This window comes from Tachypleus tridentatus, chromosome 6 (genome assembly GCF_004210375.1).
Source record: "Tachypleus tridentatus isolate NWPU-2018 chromosome 6, ASM421037v1, whole genome shotgun sequence".
Taxonomy (NCBI): domain Eukaryota; kingdom Metazoa; phylum Arthropoda; class Merostomata; order Xiphosura; family Limulidae; genus Tachypleus; species Tachypleus tridentatus.
Genome location: NC_134830.1, coordinates 145,036,366 through 145,062,750, shown reverse-complemented (window position 1 = coordinate 145,062,750; position 26,385 = coordinate 145,036,366). Strand labels below are relative to the sequence as shown.

The 26,385-nt window shown below is 32.1% G+C and overlaps 1 protein-coding gene across 4 annotated transcripts in view; it reads left to right on the top strand.

Annotated features, from left to right (window-relative positions):
- LOC143253953 (uncharacterized) overlaps positions 1–26,385 on the top strand; it is an 86,019-nt gene that overhangs the window by 43,263 nt on the left and 16,371 nt on the right. For all 4 annotated transcript variants that reach the window (XM_076508611.1, XM_076508607.1, XM_076508608.1 and 1 more), the window contains 4 exons: positions 4,251–4,303; positions 6,937–7,004; positions 12,092–12,321; positions 23,727–23,989. In XM_076508611.1, the coding sequence (XP_076364726.1) occupies positions 4,251–4,303; positions 6,937–7,004; positions 12,092–12,321; positions 23,727–23,989 (614 nt within the window). The remainder of the gene's footprint in view (positions 1–4,250; positions 4,304–6,936; positions 7,005–12,091; positions 12,322–23,726; positions 23,990–26,385) is intronic.

Sequence of the window (26,385 nt, the reverse complement as noted above, 5' to 3'; positions counted from 1 at the left end):
TATGCCTGCTGAATACACATTTCCCATTTCAAATTCCCAACCTTATTATACTTCTTTGGATGACCACTTTTTTTTTTTTTTTACCTATTTCAATCATCCTGTCCTCTGAGTGTTTTTTTTATTTCAACCAAGGGTTCTTCCACCTCTGTGCTCTTCCCTCTGGCATTGCATATGCTTTGCATATATTTATTTGAGTCATGGAAGCATTTGTTCACCGTATTCATGGATTTGGCCATCCTCTGCCCTTAACAGCATCTCCATTTCTTCACAAATGTATCTGTTTGGCTGAAAGGCATCTCTGAACTACTAGAAAACAGTATCTTTGAACTTTTTATTGTACTTTAGGCACTTTCTCCTTGTTCTCATGGATTGGTTGGTCATGATTCACTTTGATATTTCCTTGTACATCTTATATCAACAATCAGGAAGGTTTCTTCCTCACATTGGACATCCAGTTTTGGGCTTACTCCTTTTGGGTTTGTCTCAGAGCTTTTTATATGCCAAGGGCTCTGAACTCAGTTGTGGATAACCTCTTTTTAGCTAGTTGTGGTTCTAACCACTGAGTGGTCTCTCAACCTTTTAAATTTTCTATTGGGTTTGCTTACTTGGACATGTTTTCATCAAAGCCTTTACCTGACTTTCTTCCCTTTGGACCACCAGTTCTTTATTCTTCAGCCCTGGCAGATGATACTGTCAGTCAGGACTGATCTTACCTTTTACTGTATGTCTATTTTCTGTTTTCTCTCCTCCTTCATGTTCTTGCTTTGACATGTGACTCTCCTTATCAGGTCCTGTTTCTGACACCTCTTTGGTAGGTATACTCTTTATTTTCTCTGCTTTACAAATTGACATCCTGCCCCACTCTTCTTGTGCTTCATTCCCACTCTCTTGCTTCTTTGAAATTTATTTTTCATTACAATTTCTTTAGTAAAAGACTTCACTGGTAGGTTTTTAATGGAGATCTGGGCCTTTTTCTGAGTTTTCCTAATAGGAATTCTCTTTTCTCCTTATTGTAGACCATGGGAGACCTTTGCTACTGGTGTGGTTGACTCAGGAGGAGTTCCTAATTCATTGTGTACATAATTCTGGTGGGAAGTGAGACAGTGGTGATATTTTCTGTGTAATGCAGGTAACCCTTCAAACAACTGATGTGTCCTCTTACAATGAGAGTCTGTCCATTTAAGATGTGGCATACTCTATATATTCTGATTCTACCCTACCAACACTACACTTCCTGGCTTGCTTGAATACTTGTGTGTGAGTGCTCTGTTGGTAATAATCAAATTCTGCCCATCCTTTCAACACTTCAGGCTCTTTTGCCTTTCTGTCTGTTTCATTCCAGGCAAAGAATATACCCTGATTGGAGCATGATACTGTCTCTCACAGGTGTGCCTCTAAGAAGCCCTTTTCATCAGGTGTCACATTCCATGGGCTTCTATTTAGATGCTTTCTGAAGGGAGCTGTTCTAGGTTTAATGTTTGCACCAACTCTTCTACCACTTAAGTGTGGGATTATAGTTATACTGTGTGAGGAGGTGAGGTATCATTTCAGAAGTTAACATTTTCTTTTCCTGAAACTGTATTATGGATAGATGCTCGTTTCTATACATGTGTCCATTCACTTTTCCTACTTCTGATGCACTTTTTTTGCCTCATCTAAGAGTGAAACTATTTTTGAGTCCAAGTGCTTCCTTGGAGCCATTGTATAAGGAGGTTGTGTAACCCTCTGATCTGTGGGTAACTGTAATTCATGGTGGTGTCATCATGCACTGTCACAGCTCTTGTTAACATATGTTAAATATGTGATATTTAAGTAAGAGTTAGGTTATGATTAGTGGCATGCAAGTGTCATAAGCAGACAAGTGAGGAGCAAATTTATTCTGTGTGTGAAGGTATCTGTTGAAAATACATTTTCAGATAAGGAACATTTTAACATTTCAAAGTTAATAATTCATTATTGGAATGTACTTTGTAAGTGACTAAAACTGAATTAATAATACTATTCTGTTTTGCTGGATTTATACAATAATGATATAAAATATACCACATATATTTTAACATAAAATAACTCAAAAACATTTGAGGTGCTCCTTAACTCCCAATGCAGCCATAGGGATGCATAGGCACTAATGATGAACCTGTTTATAATAGCAGCAAGGTATATGATACATAACATTTTTTTTAATTTGTTGTTGACTTTTTTATTTTGACATTTTAACTAAAGTTTAAGGTGGTTTGAGACCTGCATTCAACATGAAGATTGAATTTCTTAAATTGAAGTTTTTAATTACTGAAAGCTAGATGACATAACTTATTCACTAATTGAAAGTGCAAGACTCTATTCTTACATTATTATAAAAAGGTTGAAAATTGTTTGTGTTACTCACCATTTGATTGATTGTCATTCTAATAGTGATCACATTCCATTGGTCAGCTGTTATGTACTCTTGCTATTAAAGATGTTTTAAGTTAAATGCTAATTATTTATTCAGGTTTTCACTTGTTTATATACGTATATCAATGAGAGGAGAATATTTGTTATAATTTTCTCAATAGTTTTTTATCCCATAAAAACAATGAATTGAACACATCATTGCTTAAATTGGATGCTAAGTTACAAGTCATTTAGTGTAAAGTACTAAAACCAATAGAACAGATATTTTCTTTAATCAAAAGCTGTATTACAGGTCACTTACTTTAAAATACTATGATGAATAGAACAGTTTTTATGTGAGTTGCATGTTTGATTACAGATTACTGTATATACAATACCACAGTAAATTGTAAAGGTCATTACTTGAATCAGATACTAAATTACAAATCAGTTGGTATAAAATATGATAGTGAATTGAACATGTCTTTACTTTAATCAAATGTTAAATTACAGATCACTTAATTTAAAGTACCATAAGAGTAACCATTTACCGGGTATTAAAAATATTAGTGTCTCAAGTGCTTTATATTTTCCTAAATATCTACAATGCCTTGATAATCACTTGTTAATTGCTTTATCTTGATTGCATTACTTCAGCTTGGGCTCTTCTATCATAATATTGAGCATGATTGGAATGATTGTTGAGATGCAGTTGTCCTAAGCTTTATTTTCAACACTTTAATCTTTGGAAAGACATGTGTACATTTTGAAGTATTACATAGAGTGCATAATATAAAAAATAATTGTACATCATCTTCCTGGCATCTGCACTTTCGCAGATAATTTAATCTACTGAACATAATCTAATACACACAAAGACAATGTTGGCAAGTAGTAGGTAGCTAATATAAATAGCATCTTAAAGACTTGTATCTGTTGTATCTCAGCAGGCTTGAAAAGCCCTTATATTAGGTAAGAAGCAGATTTAATGCAGATCTTACTTAACATTCCTCTGTACTTTCATTCAAAAATTCTTATTAATAATTACTAATATAGTTTTCTACCCTATATGCTGTAGCTTTGACCATCTTTGGGATGGAGTATAGCTTGCTGATGGGCTTTTAAATGATAAGCAGGAAATTAAAATAATAATTAAAGTTTGGTGTTACAATTGATGAATAATATTTTGTTAAAAATCTTTACCCTAATTCTAATATGTTGTGAGATAACTGAAATTGATGAAGAAATTGTGTGTCGGTAATATAACCCAGTTCAAATTTTAACAGTTATTGTCAAGGAATTTGCTAATAAAAATGATTCAAAAGTACTGATTACATAATTTGTTCTAAGTATAAATTTTGTGTCTGTGTGTAAAATTATATGTTTGATTAAATAAGAATCTCAATATTTTAAACTAAGTCTTGTTAGATATTTTCACTGAACCATTTAGTTTTTTTAGTTACAAATATAGCATGAAAATGTTTAACATACTTGCTTCTGAAAAATTATCTTAACCAGTATGAAAGAAGGATTTTGTAGAAATACCAGTACTGAATGTGTTACTGTAATAATATTAGTTTACAACTTTAAGGTAATTGTTATAATGAGGCATTTTTCACAGCAGTTTTTAAGACTTTTTCTCTGTAATAATAAGTAAAAAAACATGAGCATTAGGTGTGAATTAGTATCATTAAATGTCTTGCTCTTAGGAATGAGGTAATTTTGACATAACAAACCTTGTTTGTATGAATCTTATTATTCTTTTAATACATGAAAGAAAACAGTTGTCAAATTTTTGTCTTTAAGATTTAATTGTTAAGTATCTCTTATGTTACTGTTGTTTTCTTCCAAATAAAAATTAAGTTGTTCTTTTGAAGGTGATGAAATGGATAGTATGCAAATGGCTTCAAATTACTTGGATCCTAAAAAGGTAACTTTATGAAGAATTCTAAAACCATGTTTGTTATTTATAATTATTTGAATAAAATATGTTTCTTAAAAACATATTTGTTTTCATAATTATTTATTAAGTATATTTTCAGTACAATACATTACTGCCACTCACATAGTTATTCTTGTTTAGTGCTGCCCTCTATATGCAAAATATAGACATGCCACAATCCTTTTATCTCCCTTTCATTGGAATTGCCTGATTCTCATATATCTCTTATGCAAATCATCATTTATCATCCCTCCACCAACAAGAGTGTGACACACTCTTGTGACACTCTGTTCAATTCTACCAAACTATGACTTCTCATGTTTAAAAATTTTTAAATTTGTTATTTTCAAGTTTTGTATAAAATACGTCATATTCAGAAAAAGATGGAGGCTGGAAGTAATTTGTAGTAAAGTTTTTAGGATGGTTATTATTCTACTGCAGGAATATTTAGGACTTCTAAGGGCAGAGAATGGTAAGTAATGTTTAGTTGAAATATTTTTGGGGTGACTTTATCTTATTTTATTTTGACTTTAATACATTTCTTTTAGGGCAACTGCCTTCCTAAACTGACTGCAGACAGTGAAAGGCAGTAAGAGTTAAGACATTGTTGGTATAAATCCACACCTTTAGTTAACTTTCCATGATTCTGACTAATTCTCATCTACTTTTTCTGGATTTTATCTGGTAGATAGGATATCCCCAGTGCTTTTGTGTGCTACTACCACTGGCAATTTCCATCATGACCTTTGGATTACAACTGGAAAGTGCAGTGAATTTTTATAAATTTTTTACCAACATTATATACATAAATAAAAGTATAGATCATACTTAACTTATTTATTTGTTTATTTATACTGGATACTGACTGAACATGTGCATCACTTCTATCCATCTATATACATGTATGTGTATCAGCACACCAGGTTTTGTTGAGAGCATGTTATTTGTTAAAACTTTCAAAGTCACTATTACACTTTTACAGTCACAATTATAAGGTGTATTAACTCAAAAATATCAACGTTTCTAAATATTTCATTTCTTATTATCATCTTCTTCACTAATTTACAAAAAATATATTGATCACCCAAAAAGAGGTTAGTGCTCTTCTTACTGAATCTACCATTTAGGTCTAATGTGTGTTACATCAGTTTAAACACGAAAGATAAGTCTGTAAACAAAATGTATTGGAAATTCAGTTTTCTCATAATGAAAGCAGTTATATGTAGAGCCAATCCAAGTTACGAACTATTAATCTTTCAAAATAAAACAATTCAGGTAAAACAATGCAAGTATGATTTGACTGAAAATAAGATGGTTATGAATTCACTTTTTCATGACTATCATACTCATACTAATTTAAATACCAGGTTTTTTTAAACATTTTTGACAAATTTTAAAAAATTATTTACAATTTAACAAGATTTGTCATTTGCACAATATCCCATTGTTATATTGTTAAGCACATGAAAAAAGCTCTATAATATTTAAAATTATCAATGTTTACATTATACAGGTAACTAGTATTAACAAAATATTGTTCTGAGTCTGCTTTAAATTCTGTGTGCAAGAAGAAATTTCCATACTTCAAATAAGTGTTATCCTGGAGCTTCTCACCATAAGTTGTGTTTTGGTTAATTTTTCTTTATCTGTCAATGATCCATTCCTTCTTTTCACCAGTGGTAGTGTATCTCAGTCATCTGGGCATTAGCATGCTCATTCCTTCTGTACTCATACATTGGATTTTTTCTGGCTCACATGCTCGATTTTCATGTCATTGTGTGTCATATTGCAAGTGCTTTTGTTCTTTTCATGGATAAAATTCCAATCCTGACAAAATCTGTTCTACACAGTGGTTTCTTGGTCCTTTGGTTTTCCAGTGGTTTTTACTTCAGTGAAGTACTTCTCACTTTGTAGTTTTTCCTACCTCCCTTACCCACAAATTATCTTAGATTTGGTCTTTTGTCTGGATATCATTGTCTTCACCAGGATTGGACCAATATGTTTGTCTGATCTCCCATTCTCCTTCTCCAGGTGATTTCAATCAGCCTTGACATTCTGTGTTCAGTTATTGTGATAGCTCCTTCTTGGCCATCTCATCTGTGTTTTCCACAGATTCTCCAACTTCCTATGAATTTGTCACTCTTGATTATCGGTGATAAAGATTACAGAAAGCCTTTAAAATAAATTGTTTTTAGTGCACTTAACATCATTCTATCAGCTTTGAATGTTAAAGATATTAATTTCTAATGTTACTGGTATTCTTGTTTTGTTCTTTTTTAACTTGACAATTTAAGTAAAACAATTTTTCATTTTTCAACATTGAAATATTACTTCTGGAAATTTGCTAGTGTTATGGTGCATAAGTTTTGTTTTGTCTCTATTGTTACATTATAAATTAAATTGGAAACAACATTTTTCAAGTTATTTAACTTTATTGTTGTTGAATATAATATCTAAAAATATAAACCATATATTGTTTCAAATATTATTCTACTGTGTTTTTTTTGTTTATTTTGGTATGTGGAAAGAGAGAAATGTATATGTTTATGAACATTTTCTATACAGGAACATGTTTTGTTTGTTCTTTTTTTGGAATGCTCCAAATGTTTTATTTACAACAGGCAGAAGAAAATGATTTCCCTCAGCTCTCTCAGTCCTTGCCAAAATCTTGTGAACTGCCCAGTCTAGAGTAAGTGTGATGTTATTGATGCTGTATTATTATATTTATTACATTAACTATCAATGTGAATGATCAAAGAAATGTAAACATCTGTTCAGTAAAGTTAATATACTCCTCCTTAGGGTCGCGGGTTCGCATCCCAGTCGCGCCAAACATGCTCGCCCTTTCAGCCGTGGGGGCGTTATAATGTGATGGTCAATCCCACTATTCGTTGGTAAAAGAGTAGCCCAAGAGTTGGCAGTAGGTGGTGATGACTAGCTGCCTTCCCTCTAGTCTTACACTCCTAAATTAGGGACGGCTAGCACAGATAGCCCTCGAGTAGCTTTGTGCGAAATTCAAAAACAAACAAACAATACTCCTCCTTTGGGTACTGAATGACCTAAATCTAAGTTTTAACATTAAGTGTATTTACAGTAAAACAACTTACGTCATACATGTACACATATACAGAACATGACTGAATGTCTTTTGAATATAAACAGTGCAGTCAAGATACCATGAATGTGTGGATTGTAGACGTTTATTCTCATGTTACTCACACTGATGATAGCAGAGCCATGTGATTGTAGATCAGTTTGGTGTTGGTTTTCATCTAAACCATTTTGAATGATGCATCACTAAAGAACTTTTAATCTAATGTCAAACACATTTAACTTTAACACATAAAGAATTGACAGTTTTCACTAAGGAATTCCCAGTAAGGGAGAAAACACTATGACAACTTTCTTTAAATTTTTTCTAAGTAGAATATCTCATATGTACCTTATAATTCTTGTATCCTCATTTGTACCTTATAATTTTATCCATGCCATAATGTTAATTACACTGCACAACAATTTTTTTGAAAAGTTTTACCTCCTGAAAAGTTTTTGCTGATTGTGACAGGTACCTGGTGGATATGCACAAATAGTTTTGGTTTTGCTTAATCACGTAGGAACTCTAATAGACAGTTAACTGTTTACCAGCAATAACGTATTTAATTGCGTTTATGTTTCTAATACGCTATTAAGTTTAACATAATTAAAAGTGTTTTGCTCTTGATTTTCCTTTGTATTCGATGTCCGGTGCATCACATTGCAGTGTCCAACAGTAGTCAGCAAGCATTGACGGATTCCAGTTGCCCTGATATCGTTTTTCCATTGTAGCAAAACTGAAGATTTTGATGAAACGGTACATGATGGGCAAATTTGGATCTGATTTTTGTGATCAGCAACAAAAACTTTGTTGTGCAGTGCTATTTGTGTGACTGTATGCCAAGGTAATAGACTTTGTACACTGTAGAGTTTTTTTTTTCTTTCTTTTTCTGTTTGATGGTTAATTTCTGCTCGATCAACAAACTCATTAATGCATCAGTTTAAAGTAATTATGCTTGTGGGTTATCCTCTCTGTAGGAAGAATTCTAGTCCAGTGACATTCATCAAATATACTAAATATACTTCACTTATCCAATTCTATGTCCACTTATCATGAAGATTTCACAGATCATGTAAAAACTGACCAGTAAATAGAGTAAAGTAGAGAGATCACCAGGAACAACAACAACAAAAGAAAAGAGGTCTTTGTCTTGGCAGTTTGCCACAAAAAGTAGATATCACTTAGTATAAAAGCAAGTAACTACGTGTATTTGATGTTGAAATTTAAATGTTAATACTTGAAAGGTAATGTGTCAGGAAGTTGAATAATTCTTGCAAAAAGAATTAGTTTGTTTTTTCTTTAGAAATTGTCTAGAATTTCTAAAATCCTTATGAAAAAGCTGACAACCTCAATGAAATCCTCAAATTGTTAAACTCAAAAATGTTGCCAGCTGTTTGTTTTTAAATTTGATAGCATAAAATTTCAATGTCAAAAATAAGTTAAGACAGATTAGGTATAACGTTTATTGTTAAAAGTGAAAAAAATGAATTATGTAATCAGACTTTCAAAATGTTTTGGCTACATTTGTTGTAACTTACAGCTTTAAACTGTTCAGTAAAAAATACTATTTCTTTTTAATACACAAAAACAAGATTGCATGATTTTATGAATATTAGTGTTTTCAACCAGAAATTCATATGAAAAAGTTAATAATACAAAACAGATGCAGTTTCAGTTTTTGTATATCTTACTGTATATTATTTAATGTTTGCTTACCAGTATGTTTTTTGGATGAAACCATAATATTTTTTTATTAGTTTAATGTGTACAGATATCAAATGGCCTCACAATTCCAAAATGTCAACTGAAACTTCTCTCTTATGCATTGGAAGACTTATTCTCTAGTTAATAGTTATATTTGTGAATAAGTACATGATTGGGCTGTTAGATCTAGTTTTCCTTGAACTTGTAAATCTGTTTTTATTTCTCTGAAAAACAATAATTTGAATCATGTTTTGAACAACTTAACTTCCTATAGTTTGTACAAAGGTCTAACTGCAAGTAAGATGAAGAATTTGCCCACATTAACTCAGGACTATGTGTGTGCACTTGTGCATATAAACCTAACAAGTTGACAGTGCAATACCATGTAAATAATTTATTAAAGTGCCTTCTTTGTCTTTCATGGGACTGCAAAAATATGTATAGCAAAATATATGTGCAGGGTTACAAAACCGCTATCCAACCCAGCCTGAGACAGCAGTTAATAAAACAACTCCAATTGAAGGAACTATCTTGACCAAGTTAGATGTGTTCTTGCACTATTAACAATAGAATAAATATGGAATTAAAGTTAAGGAATGCTCATTGTCTTCTATCCACATTTCAGAATCAAGGCTTCTTCATAAAGATGTCCAAAAACAACTTGAATGACAATTTCATATGTAAAATTCTTCAGTGAAGTTTCATTGGTCTACTGAGCTTTGGTATACACAAATGTGGTCTTAAAAATGTATTTTCTCATACAGTGGAAGGTTCAAAAAAATTTCTCAATACATGTCCTTTATAGGATCTTGTTACAATAAAAATTGTGGTGCTGGGCATCACTATATAATTATGTCAAACAGCAACAGTATAGTCAACAATAGAGGAGTAGTTAGGATGTTGTGTATAATGTAAAACACTGTTTTTAAACCCTTTCTATATGGATCACTGGTCAAGGATCATATCATCACATTTGTTGACTGACATTTAAAATTTTATTGAAGCACTATTTTGTAAATGTATGTCGTTAAGTATGGTATCAAATTGTAGATCGTAGTTAAAATTTTCATATTACACATTATTTAATTTCTCAATTTTGAAGTGAAAAAACATGCCTAGACATCAATTTTTGTGTGTCACATGGTATGTTGAATGCAACTCTGGTTCAGATTATATGTTTGATGTCAAAATACGAATTCTGTAGTTTTGTATCAATGAGGAACTCAAATTACTTATTTTGAAAAGCTAGAATATAAAATAAGAACCTCATATTTCTATTTACTGAGATATTGCTCACGTGGTGAATCAAACACATTGGCCCTACTCACCTCTATATTTATGTAAAATGTTCCTCATAACCAATTGAAAGATCAAAATGTCCCCCAAGTGGTTATTTTCAGCCATTTTCAAATATATCAGTGTCACCTATATCTTTTGGAACAAATCTTCATGCTGGTAAGTTCAATCTTTAGCCTGTGAAATTTCATATGTTTTTAGACTCCAATACAGCTTTGTTACTAAATGTGATAATGGAATTCTGTGATAGTGATATAATAATTTGATTTTATTTTGTTTCACATCCTACTACAAGTGCAAAATTTCTTAAGACTTAGCAACCTAAGACAAGCAGCAACTGAATACAAAGATTGTAACTGGAAGAAATAATTATTTACTGTTCTATGTTTTAAGAAAAGTAAGTTTAAAAACTTATTTGGAACTAGTAATAATATATATGCATATAAATATAATACATTATATGCATATATATTGTATATATAAATATAATACATTATATACATATATATATTATTATTAGTTCCAAATAAGTTATACTGTATTACAACTGAAATGTGACTGTATTTTACAAAATACTCATCCACTAAAACACAGCCAAGACAGATCACTTTATTAAAGTCAGTTTTATATTCTGGGGTATAGTATCATGAGTGCACATGTGCCAAATCAATGTAACTTCTGTGATGTTAGTCACCAGTGGCTGAAAGGTCAATATGGTAATGTAGCATTATACATTTATATATATATTTATTTATTAAGCTATTTAGACTAAACATTTGTATTTTCAAGTTATAATTTGTAGTCAAATGAGGTTATAAGGTCATTAAAATCTACAGAGATTCTAATTTGATTGCAAAGATAACAGATAAAATATTAAGTTTTTCTTAAAATAACATTTGATAATTATCTGGAGGCTATAAAGATTTTGCAAGTTAAATTTGAAAATTTTCTGAAGCATGAAATAATATTTAAGCTCAAGGTGAAAATTACATGTTGTCTAGCAACAGTCTAAAAATAAAAACAAATTTGGAAAAACTCTTTTAATTAAAAATTCTTAATACTTATTTCAAAACCTGATATTTTGTGTACAAAAGCCTTGTAATGTTTACCAATAAGCTGCAGAATTTTGTAAACATTTGCAAACATTAACAAAAACAACAGTATAATTACTTTCCTGGTTATGAGCTGGGTGTATTCCACTCGACCCTGTAATAAGAGGGTTAAAATGGAATAATATATGGATGATACATTTTTATAATTTAGTATTTTTTACAGTTATATTTATTTTATTGCTTGAATAATACACATCTAACCATAACAGTGCATATTCAGAATAGAAAATCAGTATTGTGGTAATCTTCCATTTTGAGTAACATTGTGTGAAAAATAATACAATTAATGTTTTACTTGCATAAACCTTCCATAACTGTATTATATTAAATTCTGATAATTTATTAGACTTAATTCATAAATATTTGTTAATAATGTTTTTTTTTATAATGCATTCATGTTTGTGTTGTTTGAAATTTATAAGTTGTTAGAGATATTGTCCAGTTTTTATTTTTTGTTACTATGTAAATTGTGTGTGTGTGTGTCCTGCAACACAGAATGTTGTGTTTCTAACTGCATAAGATGTATTTTGTAATAGTAATAACTGAAACTAAGTTTGTATTTTTTGGTAGTATTTATCCTTTGGAGAATGAAGATAGTATGATGAATGTTGCTTTTCCCAGCAACACAGGTTCTCTACCAGATTTAACCAATCTACAATGTTTGTCTCCTCTGGCTGCTTCAAATGACATGGAAGATCATAAAATTACTTCATCCAGTAATCCACAAAATTCTACACAAGCATTTGTTGGAAACTACTCTTTTCCTTTTTTTCCCCAGCAGCAATTTACACAAGTGATTGGTGAGTTTAATGTACATAGCTACTATTTTCTAGTAATGATAAAAACTGTCAGGTTTTAAGTTCCTTTTATTCATATGGAGAGATTCTTTTCCACTTTAGAAATACTTGACTAAATTGCATTAAATTTGATAAACACTTACTAAATAGTATTTAGTTTTAAAAATTAGTATGATATTATTTTAGTATTTCTATAATGTTTCCAGTCATGGAGTTTCCAAAACTTTAATGAGACATTATTTTTTGAAAATAAATTACATTTGTCACAGAATGGTTCATCAGAAGGTTCTGATATGATGATTCATCTCCATGCACAGACTAGCTACTTTCCTTATGGAATCATGCTTTTCTGCCCTAAATATTTGCTTGCCACCACCTTGGCAAGTGTAATGGAGTATCATGCAGCAAAACCCTCCAACAATAGAAGTGCAACACTCTTCTTTGCCTGAATCCTATCACACATTTTTATTCATAGATTTTAAAGCTGAAGAGGATGAAATAGAGTGATGTTTCTACCTGTTGCATCTCTACCTACTGCATATTCCTTTTTCCACCATATTTAAGTTTCTACTTGTTTCTTTTCTTATCTTTCTCCCATGTTAGTGCCACACCTGTCATTTACTTCAGGTTTTAACTTGCCCTTACTGTTTTTTTTTGCCTTTTCATTCATGCCATTTGTATTTACTGTTATCACAAGTGAATTCTTTTAAAAATGTATGTTGTTTTTTATCAATTGCAATTAGTATTTACAATTACCTTTGTAAGCCCTTTAAAAAATGTATGTTGTTTTTTATCAATTGCAATTAGTATTTACAATTACCTTTGTGAGCCCTTTTAAAATGTTTTTATAAAATCATTTTATCAATCATTACTATTTGAAGTTATTTATTCTTCATTAATACATAACTCAAAGGACTTAATGATTAGACATTATTTGTTACTCCGATTAACCCTGTCATGACAGACATCCTTTACCTGAGCATATCACAAATTATAGTGACTTACATTCCAAATTTTATTAATCTACTTTTATTTTATGTTGTACCAATCACTGTAGCATAAACTCTTAACTAATAATCCATATTTTAATATTGGGTTGAGGAATAATTCGTGAGCGTTTTTTCAAGTTAAACAAATATATTCATAAATGAAACGCTTTCACAAAATATTTCATGTCATTTGGTAGATAATTTTTTGCTCTAATAGATGGTGTGTTTGATTTTCATATGTCTTTAATTTTTGCTTTCATTTTCAGCTCATTAAATGGAATGTCAAGTGGACAAAATAGAGCATTTTCGACACCATCTGCTTTTCGCATTTAATTTCTTGCAATTTCGTTTAAAACAATGCATACTATATACCTAGGTATTACATGAAATAAAGTACCATAATAAATGTTTTGGGTTAATGTGTTCATGCATTGAAGTATTGTATAGTCTTGCATGTAATGCTTAAATGAAATTATTTAAAAACGCTCACGAATTATTCCTCAACCTAATAGTATATAAGTTTTAATTTTATGAGGCAATAGTTTTCAAAAATACTGAATGTCCCCTGGTGTGACACATTTTCTCTAGCCATCTTCTTTATTTTATTCACCACCACTCCCAATAAACATGAAATTAAACACAAATCACTCACTATAAAATCCTCATTGCTCAGAAAAATCATAATTTTTATAGTCTTCAATTTTGTTTGGTTACAGAGCTTTCAAATAGAAAATCAGATTCCTCTTGCCACATCCATCTTCCACATTTACTCTTTCAGGAGTTGTTAATAGGTCTCTCTTACGATTAGTTCTATATTATATATAACCAATAGAAAGCCAAGATTTTTATCTGTCAAGTGACATTATATTACATTGATTTCTAAATATAAACTTGTCAATTTCAATATTAGTACAAACTTTGTTCCCTCAGGAAGGATAGCAGTTCATTTGATGAACTTGCAACAGCTCTTGTCACATATTTAGAGCCAGAAAAATTGTGAAGGTTAGAGAAAATTGTCTACTTTTTACATGTATTAGTATATGTCCTTTGGTGTATTATTTAATTAAATAAAAACTGTTTAGTGCCTTACTACCATCAGTATAAAAAAAGTTGGATTAAGTGTCAACAATCAACAGCAAAAACAAAGATTTGGTTAAGTGCTTTATATCTTGTTTTTCACATTTATTCTTTATATATTATTATAAAAGTAATAAACATTGTAAAAATAGGAATCTCTTTACATTATTTGACAAGGTTAGATTAGGTAAAACTAACTAACAGTAATATAAAAAATGTTTCACAATGCATGCATGAGAGCAGCTCCAAGGGATCATTATTCAACAGAGTAATGTAGCTTCCACATTCTCCAAGTAATTTACAACAAATAACAACATGAACAGTAGTTAAACACAGTTCAAAGGGCAATCAAACAATAAAATTTAATTATAAATAAATGTATACTGTTATGAATTTATAGCTACTTAGGATAAACAAATGTAGTTTTATGGTATAATTTCAAGTCATTCTAGAAAGAAAAAAAGGGTAATTTAGATTTCTTTTTGTGGTTACAAGGTTGGTCAAATTTACCTATATCGTATAGAGCTAGGGTACAGAAAATATCAGATGAAATATAAAATTTTACAGAAACTAAACATTTGAAATGTATTTAGGAGGTTTCAGAAATTAGACAAGTAAAGTCTGAGATTTTTTAAGATAAAAAGTAATTTTAAGCATAACAGTAAAATCACTTTGTGTACAAACTATTCAGAACATATAATCGATATATTCACAGACAAGTTGTTTTTTTTTTACATGAAAGACATAATGTATACTAAAACACTGTCAAATTTTGTGAAGATATACATACTGTATTAAGTTAGTAGTGCTATATCTATAAAGACTTTATACAAATACAGTGAGGTCAAATAGACCAAGCCAATGTTGAGGGAGTTAATCCTATTGCCACATGCATTCTTTATTGTGCATGCCACGAGGCTTTAGTGACTTACATTCAAAGTTATAGTGAACTAATTTTTGTTTGTTATACCAATTAGTATATCATAAAACCTTAGGCGATAATCCATATTTTAGTAGTATATAAGTTTTTAAGTTCTTCAGTTTATGAGGCAATATTTTAAAAAATCCAGAACTTTCCTCTAGTGCAACACATGACACATTTTCTCTGGGTATATTTTCTTCTCTGTTTTATCCACTACTGCTCCTCATGTATGAAATTAAACATGTACATGTTAAAGAATAAGAAAGTAGAATTAAACATGAACAGTAATGTATATATGTTAAGGTATAATCAATTAAGACTAAGCATTATCTACCAAGAGCACATGTAAAAAGGTAATGAACAATGTAAACATTGCTTTTTATTTGGTCATACTAATAAGTAACAAATGAGAATGAAGTATTACAATTGAAAGAGTGATGATGTGAAACTGGACATTAACATCTATGCTTACATGGTAAGGAATAAGTGAATATGACTAATAATCATGTGAAAGAGAGATGAACTATGACTAAACATAATAAACAAAGTGGTACATATTAAGGAGTAGGCAACTATGATTAAACATTATAGTCTAAGTAATACAAATTAACATTTCTACTTCGTGATTAATGTTTTGTCATAGTTTTACAGCTTTATGTGTACCAGTGGTTATGTCTTGTCCATTACTCCTTCACAAGTCATACATAGACAATACTATATTGTTATATAACAGTTCATTGTGTTTTTGATTGTGCACAATGTAGATTGTGTTTTGTTATAGTTCTTTAATTCTTCACATCTCCATGTAGACTTATTTTTTGTTCACCATTCTTTTACTTTTGGATACCATTAGATGAGTAGCATTGCCTCACAGTATATACTTACCCAAAATTCTACAGCAGACCAGGATAATGGAAAGCACTCAGAATATTTCTACAACCCAGTCGGTGATTGTTATGAGATGAGGTGATATACAAGACTGCTGGACTTCTACCCGTGATATCTATATTTAACATATTTCCACTCTGATCCACACATACCCATTCCATGGACTACATGAAAAAGTGCTTATTCTCATGTCTGTGGCTAACACTTACTATGATTGAAACATAGGGTTTTACAGTTACCCTGCACTACCTCCAGTACTAAAAGACCTTTCCAGGCTGAAGAACTGATGGTGATCTGGGCACATTCTTCAAGCCTTCTCTATGAGAATTCTCTCCCTTCAGAACTCAGGTGCTAAAACACAAAGTCCCTCTTTGCTGAGAAGTGGGACAAGGAGTATTTTCAGAGTGTAGTACAGACTGCTCCAATCTCTCTGGATTCATCACCATCTCTAACTGGTTTTCAGACATGTTTCTTCTACACTCTTCTTGCCCCCCAACAAGGTGGTCAGGTAATCATATTGACCATCTTTGTGACATGTTTTGGCTTCTTGGATAATGAGTATACTGTGATTGAGATAAAATGTCATCTCCCACAAGTCTCTCCCTATGAAGCCCCTGCCATAGTTTGTTTCACCCTATGATTTCCATTTGGCACTTTTGAAAGGTGGCTAACCTAGGTAATTTCAACACGAGTCCATCCACCACCTCACCATGAGATACTAACTAATCTGTTGAGTGAGTCATCATATTGGAAGTTAACATTTTGTTTACTTAAATATATTTTCAGTAGATTTTCACCTTGGTATACATTCCAACCCTTCCATCCCACTTCTTGAGACACTTTTCTTGTTTGCTACATCAAAGAAGCAAGCAAGAAGATGTGTCATGCTTTTCTTGGTCAACAGTTTTGCTGTTTGATACAATATTAAACAATAGTCCAAATTCATATGAATTTTAGATTAAAGTTTTATAATGCTGGTCGTATGCAAGTCTCTAAGACAGAATACAGTGAAAATAGTTAATCTGTGCATGGAGGTATCTATCAGAAATACATTTTCAGACAAGGGAAATGGTAACTTTCATTTTATAAATATCCATTCACCTCAGTGTGATTGATACTCAATAAGTTTTTTTTGTGGATACTTTATTTTGTAATTGCTATAGTTAACATTTTTAGCTATAAGACATAAAACATTTTCAAACATGTACAAAGATCTATTGGTGACTTAAGACTTCACCTTTCAAAATAATATCACCATTACCTGTGCCAGGCAAGGTATCATTATTTTTGTTAACAGTATTCCTGTTTGGGATAAGTTTATAACTAATACATATAGTGTTTTGTTTTTTAATAAACTAGTCTATTTGTGTTTCAATATGATTATTCAATAGATAAAAGTTTAAATTGTTATAATATTCTAGAATCACCTAATGTGAACCAAGCTTGTTAAATGTATCTAAGCTTACCTAACAACTTGTCTTGGAAAAACATTCGGTAACTTTCAAACAGATATAATTTTGCACAAAATATTTTCAGGAACAAAGAGTGTTTAAAAAGGCTACTAAATATTTCCAGTTCTCTGGCTTGTTACCAAGTGTTCTAAACTTAGAAATTATTTTTCTTTGTGAATTACACTGTATGAAAATTTACAATTTAACTATAATATTTCCTACAAGTTAATAATTATTGAAATACAGTTAGACTTGGTATTTTACTTAAATTTTGAAATTTAATAATTGGATTCTAATACAATATTTTACCTCCTCTCACTTAAGTATCTATTCTCATTCAGTGGTGCCCTCTACATACAATCACTTTTTGTGCATTCCACAAGCTTTGAGGCTCCAACTCATGTGGAATTGACTTATTCCAATGCATCTTACATGTAAATCATCATGTAACAATCTTCCACCAATAAGAGTGCAACATAATCTCTTGATGCATGTGACTCCCTCTATTCAGTTCTTCCAAATTATCACTTTACTTTATGGCAGAAAATGGAATTTTTAGTGGGGAGGAAAGGTGGAAAGTGTAAGTGTAATTAAGTAGAGGACTGGTGTGAGAAGCATCCTTTGAAAGCATTTGAAGAACACCCTGAAAGAGGAGACATTTAGAGCAAAGATTCATACATGGGAGTTTGCAACACATCTGTACCAGGTAAACTTTTCAACCAGCGTGAAAAAATGTATCAGATATTGGTAGTAATACAGAGTAGCACAACCAATATGGAGAGAACTACAGTTACGACAGAAAGTGTTCATACCCCTGTGTCCCGAGTAGTTTTTTGCTCATAACTTAAAAAGTATCATGATAAGGCTAATAGATGTATAATATATTATAAATATTATACTAATGCACATCTACATACATTTTTATGTAAATTAAATGACAAATAAACTGTTTATAAACAAATAACCAAAAATAGGAGGAGCAGAAAGTGTTCATGCATTTCAGAACATGAAAAAAACTGATATTCCCGTAAAAAATTTGTTTAGTTTGGTAAATAAACTACATTATACCATTCCAGAACTAGACACTGGGTTCATAGTTATTGGAATTTAGCCAACAAAGCATTTACTTCCGGCAATTTAGCACCGTTTCCGTTATTATCTGCTTGGTCATCATGGCGAACAGGAAACAACTGTCCAGTGATTTAAAAAAACCCGAATTATTGTAAAATACAAGTCTCGTGTATTTCTTTCCAGTATTGCTACACAACTTAATGTGCCAAAATATACTGTTCAAAGCATAATTGCCAAGTTTAAGCTTACAGGATCAATTGCTAACCTCCCTCATTTTGGACGCCCCACCAAAATTCAACAGAGAATTAAGAGGAAGATTCTCAGAGAAGTTAGTAGGAACCCCATTTAACACATAATGACGTACAAAAACTGGTAAGGGAAACTGGGGTTGAAGTAAGCACCTCTACAGTTACGAACATGTTACACTCTTCTGGGTTCAAAGCATGCCTTCCTCATAGAACTCTTTATTTAAAGCCTGTTCATTTAGAAGCATGATTGGAGTATGCAAGAAAACATGTAGATAAACCCTTTACCTATTGGAAGAGTATTCTTTGATCAGATGAGACTAAAATCGAGCTTTTCGGCCACAATGATGTTCGCAATATTTTCCGTAAGAAGGGGGAACGAAATCTTCCACAGAGCATCGTCCCTACAATTAAATATGGAGATGGCTCGATCATGCTATGGGGTTCCTTCAGCTATTCTGGTGTAGGCAGCTTTCATCGCATCAACGGAATCATGAAAAAAGAAGAGTACGTTGATATATTAGCATCAAGAATGATGCTCGGAACTTCCGGCTTGGGAGTCGTTGGATCTTCCAGCAAGACAATGACCCTAAGCACACATCAAAATATGTGGAATCCTGGTTGCAGAGGAACCATATAAGCATTCTGGAGTAGCCATCGCAATCATCCAATCTCAACCCAATTGAAAACGTTTCGCATGAGTTAAAGACCAGGATTCATCAGCGTCATCCGAAAAACTTGCAAGAATTGGAGGCCTTCCGTGAAGAAGAATGGAAGAAAATACCAGTGAGTACTGTCAAACAATCATGGAGGGCTATGAGGAGAGATTGCACCAAGTAATTCACCTGAAAGGCTACACAACTGACCATTAAAGTAGATGCACAAACACTTTCTGCCCCTCCTATGTTTGGTTATTTACATAAAAAAATTATGTAGATGTGTGTTAATATAATATTTATAATATACTATACTTTCATTATCCTAATCATGATACTTTTTAAGTTATGAGGAAAAAACTACTCACGACGGGGGTAGAGGTACAAACACTTTGTCATAACTGTATGGTTGAACAGGGATCTGAACCACACAATATATGAATCTCAATTTCATATCACATAAATGAGAGTGAGAGTAAAAGGATGTGCCTCCAAGTGGAAAATCAGCCTGGTACGACAGACTGTACATGGTACGAACTGACACAGACTGTACATGGCAAATAAACTACATTTAAATCCCAGATCATTACGAACTGACATCCAAGAACCTTGTATCTGGCATTGAAGTGATGTCTCTTTAATGTAAAACCATCGTACTGATTCCAATGCACCTCACATGCAAATCATCACCAATAAAAATACAACATATTTTCTTGATGCATGTGGTTTTCTCTGTTCAATTCTACCAAACTGTCACTTCTTGTTTGGCAGTACTTATGTTGTCATATTGTTATCTGTATTTGTATTAATTCCTCTTAATAAGTTTGCTCTTTATTATACAATATATTTCTACCAGGTTACTGAACTTATTACTTCACTACATTTTTTTTTATTATTATTATTTCTGACAATACAGTTGAGTTTGACTTTTCATTTTGCATTATTAATTCTACTTTACCACTTTGGAGGTTATATGTTCTATCAGCACATCTACACAGACTTTTATTGTTTTATTTTATTGTTTATTTCATTTTTACTATTATCTTTTGTACTTCTTCATTGTAGTTTGGTTTGTGTGGAACACTTATGGCTTCTCCCAGTATTCTACTTTCTTATTATTCAGATTTTCTTGTGAGCTTAGTGATATCCTTTGTCCTGCGGTCTTCGATAAAGCTTCACACACATACGTCCTTTTCAGTTTACTTGTAGTTGGCTTAGACTTAAGTGTGTTAATTTCAATTTACCTCTGGTTATACTTCCTGGTCAATTAATAGTTTTCTTCAAAACATTTTATGTATTACATACATTTATTTCACTACATAATTTCTTACTGTTATTTTCTTTTAACTTATACTTCCTGCCCTTAATTTAATTTGTGTGGGCCCCTGGAGGATAGAGTGCTATCTGCCAGCTCCCAGTATTACTTGTCTTCCACCGTAACAGCTAAATCTATTTCAGATGGCCTAGATTTTGTCAGTTTTCTTCCACCTTATTATTGATTGCATTCCAGGCCTATACTGCAGAATCTGCTAAGTCTATCTTTTTTGTTGTTGTTGTTTTCATGATATATTTTCCTTCTCCTGACATTGTTGTGTGATGATCTTTGTCTGTAATATTTTCCTTTTTTTATGACTCATAGGATTTGGATTGGGACTCAACTGTTTTTTTGTAATTCCTCATAACTTTCTTCCCATTATCAATTCTTGGTGTCTGTTCCAGTCATGCACCTTCCCTTTTCCCTGCATTTTAACCCTCTATCTGTTGGAGGAACCTCTTCTGTTAAGTAATGGGACTACACTTCACATGTTCATTTTCCATTCTCTGCTTTGAGTAGCTGTTTATTCCTTATCATGGTACTGTCATCCATTGGTTGACATCCTTCACTCTTTCATGACACTGTGACTGAGTAAATTACCTTTTAATATGCATGTCTCTCATTTTCTTTATGGATCCTGCTCTGTGGCGAGAGTCCTTGTGTGAATATATTCAAACAAGTAAAATCTGCACAGTCAGGCCATGATGAGTTAACTCTTATAATTTCATGACTACTAATGTACATGCTGAGATGGGGTTTTCCACAGCATCACTTGTAGGTTTATCCTCCTGATATATTTGCTTCATTAAAATGTCCATTCTGGACTACACTCACCCATGAACCACATGGGTAAAGCAGAAAGACACAGCTGCCCATCCCTGTCATGCTTCCTATTGAATAAATTGGTATGCTCCACTTTCAAAATGGGGGTTTTATTGTCACCCATTGCACTATCTCAAGTTTTGTTCCTCTGGACTTCCTCTCCTCCACCTCCATCCACCCTTTTTTTTTTTAAATTGGGAGTCCTTTCCACTTCCAGCTCCAAGCTGCTGGGGTGGTGGACTGTGGAGGCATCCTCCTGGATATATTAGTGAAATATAAGTAATATATATAAATATACTAAATATGCATAAAATATAATAAATACATTCAGTTGACAGTAGTGCAGTGGTGTTCTGCTGGTGTGACAAGACATCCTTTACCATGTAGTATTGGAATAAGCTATCATAATTACAATTCATCCCTTTGATTGGGTTCTTTCATCCTATTCCCACATTCAAAGCCATTTCCCAGTGGTTGGTTTTGGACTTTGAGCTGAACTAATCAATACCAATTCTCACACATGTATTACAGATGTCTCTATTCATCACACATTTCTACTCTTGTTATTCCATTAACTGTGTTGTGGATCATGATGGTGGTATGTGCATACCAGTAGAATTCTTCTCATTCCATTATGTCTTGATGTTTTTATTATTCTGAGAATGTTACCACACTTGGGGCAGTTTCTGTCATTTAATTTTCAGTGAGATGATTTTTGCATTACACACACACACACACACATCTTTTGATCAGATTGATCAGTTTCTCATGTTGTTATCCTGTATCCTGTTCATGGGTTGGAAGGAATGAGATTTCCTCCAATCTTATGGAACTTGAGGTGAAAACAGTAAGATCCTCTTTCCTACCCCAACATGAATGTCAGTTCGGATCCATATCCAACCAGAGTTCCCTCTCAATTGGATGTGCTGCTCTATACTTCCACCCATATCTGTGACACATTTTTTCATACTGGTTGAAAAATATACCTGGTACAGATGTGGTGCAATCTCCCATGTATGAATCTTCAACTCCATAGACCTCCTCTCTGATGGTGTTCTTCAAAAGCTTTTGAAGGATGCTTCTTTCTTTCCATCACATTTAATTCTGCTTACACTTCCCACCCTACCTCCTCACTAAAAACTGGTACTTCCATTTTCTGCCATAAATTGAAGTGATAATTTGGAAGAATTGAATAGAGGGAGGCACATGCATTAAGAGATTGTTGCATTTTTATTGGTGGAAAATTGTCACATGATGATTTGCATGTAAGATGTATTGGAATCAGTCAATTTCAGATATCTGGAAGCTTCAAAGCTTGAAGCATCTACAAAACACTTTTGTAAATACAGGTAAGAATTGAACAAGAATAGTTATTTATTTATAGCTATTTATAGATAAGTGTCCATCGGAAATATATTTTCAGTATAGGAAAATTATAACTTTACTGAAAAATGCTGTGCACTCCAGATAAGTAAGTCTCAAAATCCTTGATTTCCTTTAGCTATAAGAAGTTCATAAACAATTTCTATGTTTCTTAAGATCTTAATTTTAGATAGAGTTTACAAAATTTTAAACAAGAGTTAGTATTCTTCGTTATATAGTAGAATTTTCCTTATGAGAATTAGGTGTATTGAAACTTCTCAGTAGAGTCAAGGGTTGAAATGAATTATCATTACAGTCTTGGCAAATTCTGTTATGTGAAATTACTAAAATGTTTCTTTAATGTATGATAATTTTAATGGCTTCAAATGGAACCTCCTAGTACTTTTAGGGCATGTAAGGTAAAAACTAATCCATAGATTTTAGCCTTTGTATGAAATGGTTTCTTTTATAAACATGTTAGCTTCTGTGAAGAATATATCTGAATTTCAGTGAGCAAATCAACAAATAAAATTATTATGCTTATTTTACATTTCATTTTCAAAGGAATAATTTGTTCTCATACTCTTTGTATATGTATCTTGGTAAGCAGATTCTGGAATTAATGAAGTAGGTATGGCACCCTCATCAATAAGTGTTGAACAAAATATGGAGAAAGGAAGTAGCCAACATTCTAGTTGTGGTCCATCTCCTTCTCCATCTTTACAGCATCACCATCATTATGATCAAAATATTTTGGGGATGAGTGGTAGCAACTCTAGGAGTCATGGTCACCAGCATGGCTTTAATACCTTGAAACAACAACTGAGGTATAACCAACCTACTAGAGATGACCTGATGCAAATGACAATGGAGGTATGGTAAATAAGAAGGCCCAAAACTGCATTTTTATGATAAAATGATTAATATTTAAGATGTGTCTGTCTTTTAAGGTAAAGATAAAAAAATAAGTTGATGAAACAATGATAAAACAATTTTTTGTTATCTAGTTGCACAATATCTATAATGTCTGACCACTAGACTCTCTCAAAAGACTTTTTTTTTACATACAGAGGACACTGAATCTAAAAAAAATTACTGTTTATTCTTGTGATGACTTTCATGCAAAGATCTTATTGTTTATGCATTTAATGTACTACCAGCTACAGTAATCACAATTAAGTTACAAAGTAACAGCAGATGAAATATAAATTATTTAAAAATCCAGTGAATTTAAAATGCACTTCACCTAATGACACCATGTTAACTATATGAAACTAGTATACTTTTAAACCTTTTTCTAAATTTTTCACAACTAAAAAGTTTTTATATTTTTCTCTAAATTTTCTCATTTTTAGCTCATACTGTAGCAGATAAGATTCATCATACACGATCACGTTTTGCTTTATAGATGTTGTTAGCTATCTGCGTAAACTTTCAGATGCTTTGGTGTTTTATTTTTACTAAGTCTTCTTTAATATTTACCCACTTCATTTTTTTTGTTTTTTAATGCAGTATAAAAAAGCCATATAACATGTTTTTCAAATTGAGGAAGATGATAACACCTGTTCAAAACAGAATTTGCAGCTACATTCTGTTCTACTGCTACGTTGGGAGTACTAACAGATATTTGTCCTTTAACCTTTCTTTGATTTTTTTCATGAACTTGCTGTCCACAGACAAATGGGTTGATAAGTCGGCTCACGCCCCTACCTCTGTACCTACCAGCATCACCAGCAAAATTTGGATGAGTCCCATCAGCACCAGTGTGTAAAACCATTATTTAGTCTTGCCCTTTTTCACTGGAATCCCACTTATTTTACGTGGACTCGCTCCTTCAATTTGGGGCAAAATCTATGGATGGTGATATACCTCCCATTGATAAAAATAAAAAAGTGGTTGAAATACTACACAAAAATAAAGTTCCTCCTTCCTTGATCTGAACAATCTTGGTGAAAATGGCCATGCTGTTAAAGTGGATGTGTTGAGATCTTCATACTAATTTAGATGATACCAAGGTAGTTATTGATTACTTCCTACCATGCCATATGCATTTACTTACAGGAAACATTTCTGGAAACTTCTGATACAGGCATCAATTGGCAGTTGTTATTTGTTTTCTTGTTTTTTACTCAGAAAGAACAGGCTTTGTGATGGACAGATTCATGGAGATGTAGCACTGTTAATTGTTCAGTAAATTCTCCATGACTGTACCACTTACTGTACTTATAGGGACTAGCATCATCCACATTTTCATAAGTTCTACCATTCCACTATGCTCTTTACTTGTCATCAAAAGAGGTAATCACTCTTGAAGATCTTTATGACCTTACTCTGCCATTGCTGTTTCCCTTAATAATCCTGAGAGACTTAAATGGAGACAATACTCTCTAGAGCAGTGAAGATATTGATGGAAAAGAATTAATCTATTGTGTTGGATTACAACCTTTCTTTAACACTAGAGAAAATATGTCTCTTTCTATGCCTTAATTCATTTTAATGCTGTTGGTTTTGGTCCATTTGTTCATTTTCTCTATTCTCCCATCACTTAATGTGCTCACCCCTTCAGTCATGAGGGTATTATAATATGACAGTCAATACAACCTGCTATGTGAGATAGGAATGTGACTAATGTATCACTAGATAATGTAATTTAAAGTATTAATCTATAATTGTGTGAGTCCTCATTTACGAGGCTAACTCTCACACGTTTAAGGTGAGAATTTAGAATAAAAAGGGAAATGTTTTGATATCATTGTTAATACATTTATTAGCCTAATTAAGGAAAAATGCCCAAAAAAACATTACATCATTATGTTCAGTCCAGTTGTTGTCTGTTTACTCCTTTTTCATTATTTTAAACAAATATATACTTATTTTTATGGGGAATATTGCTAGCTTTCTAAATATAAAATGAGTTGAGCTACTCCACACTTCAGAGATTCAACCCACTACATCTGTTTTATATCAAACATAATCTATTTAACTACACTTCTAATGCAAACTTGACACTAGCTTTTGTAATATCCAAAGTAGTGTTGTGGACAGTTATGCATTCACACTAATCTACTGAAGTTATACCAGGTGAGATCTTGATTAAACATATTTGTTTGGTCTATTTTGATAAACATTTTCACTTGAAAAAGTTTCTAATATTTGCTTAACTTCTGAAATCCTACCTTTTATTGAGGCTACAGTTACTTTATTGGAGTTCTATCTGTGGTCAGTGATTGATGTAGTTTTACAAACTGTTTTATAAACAAAACTTCTAG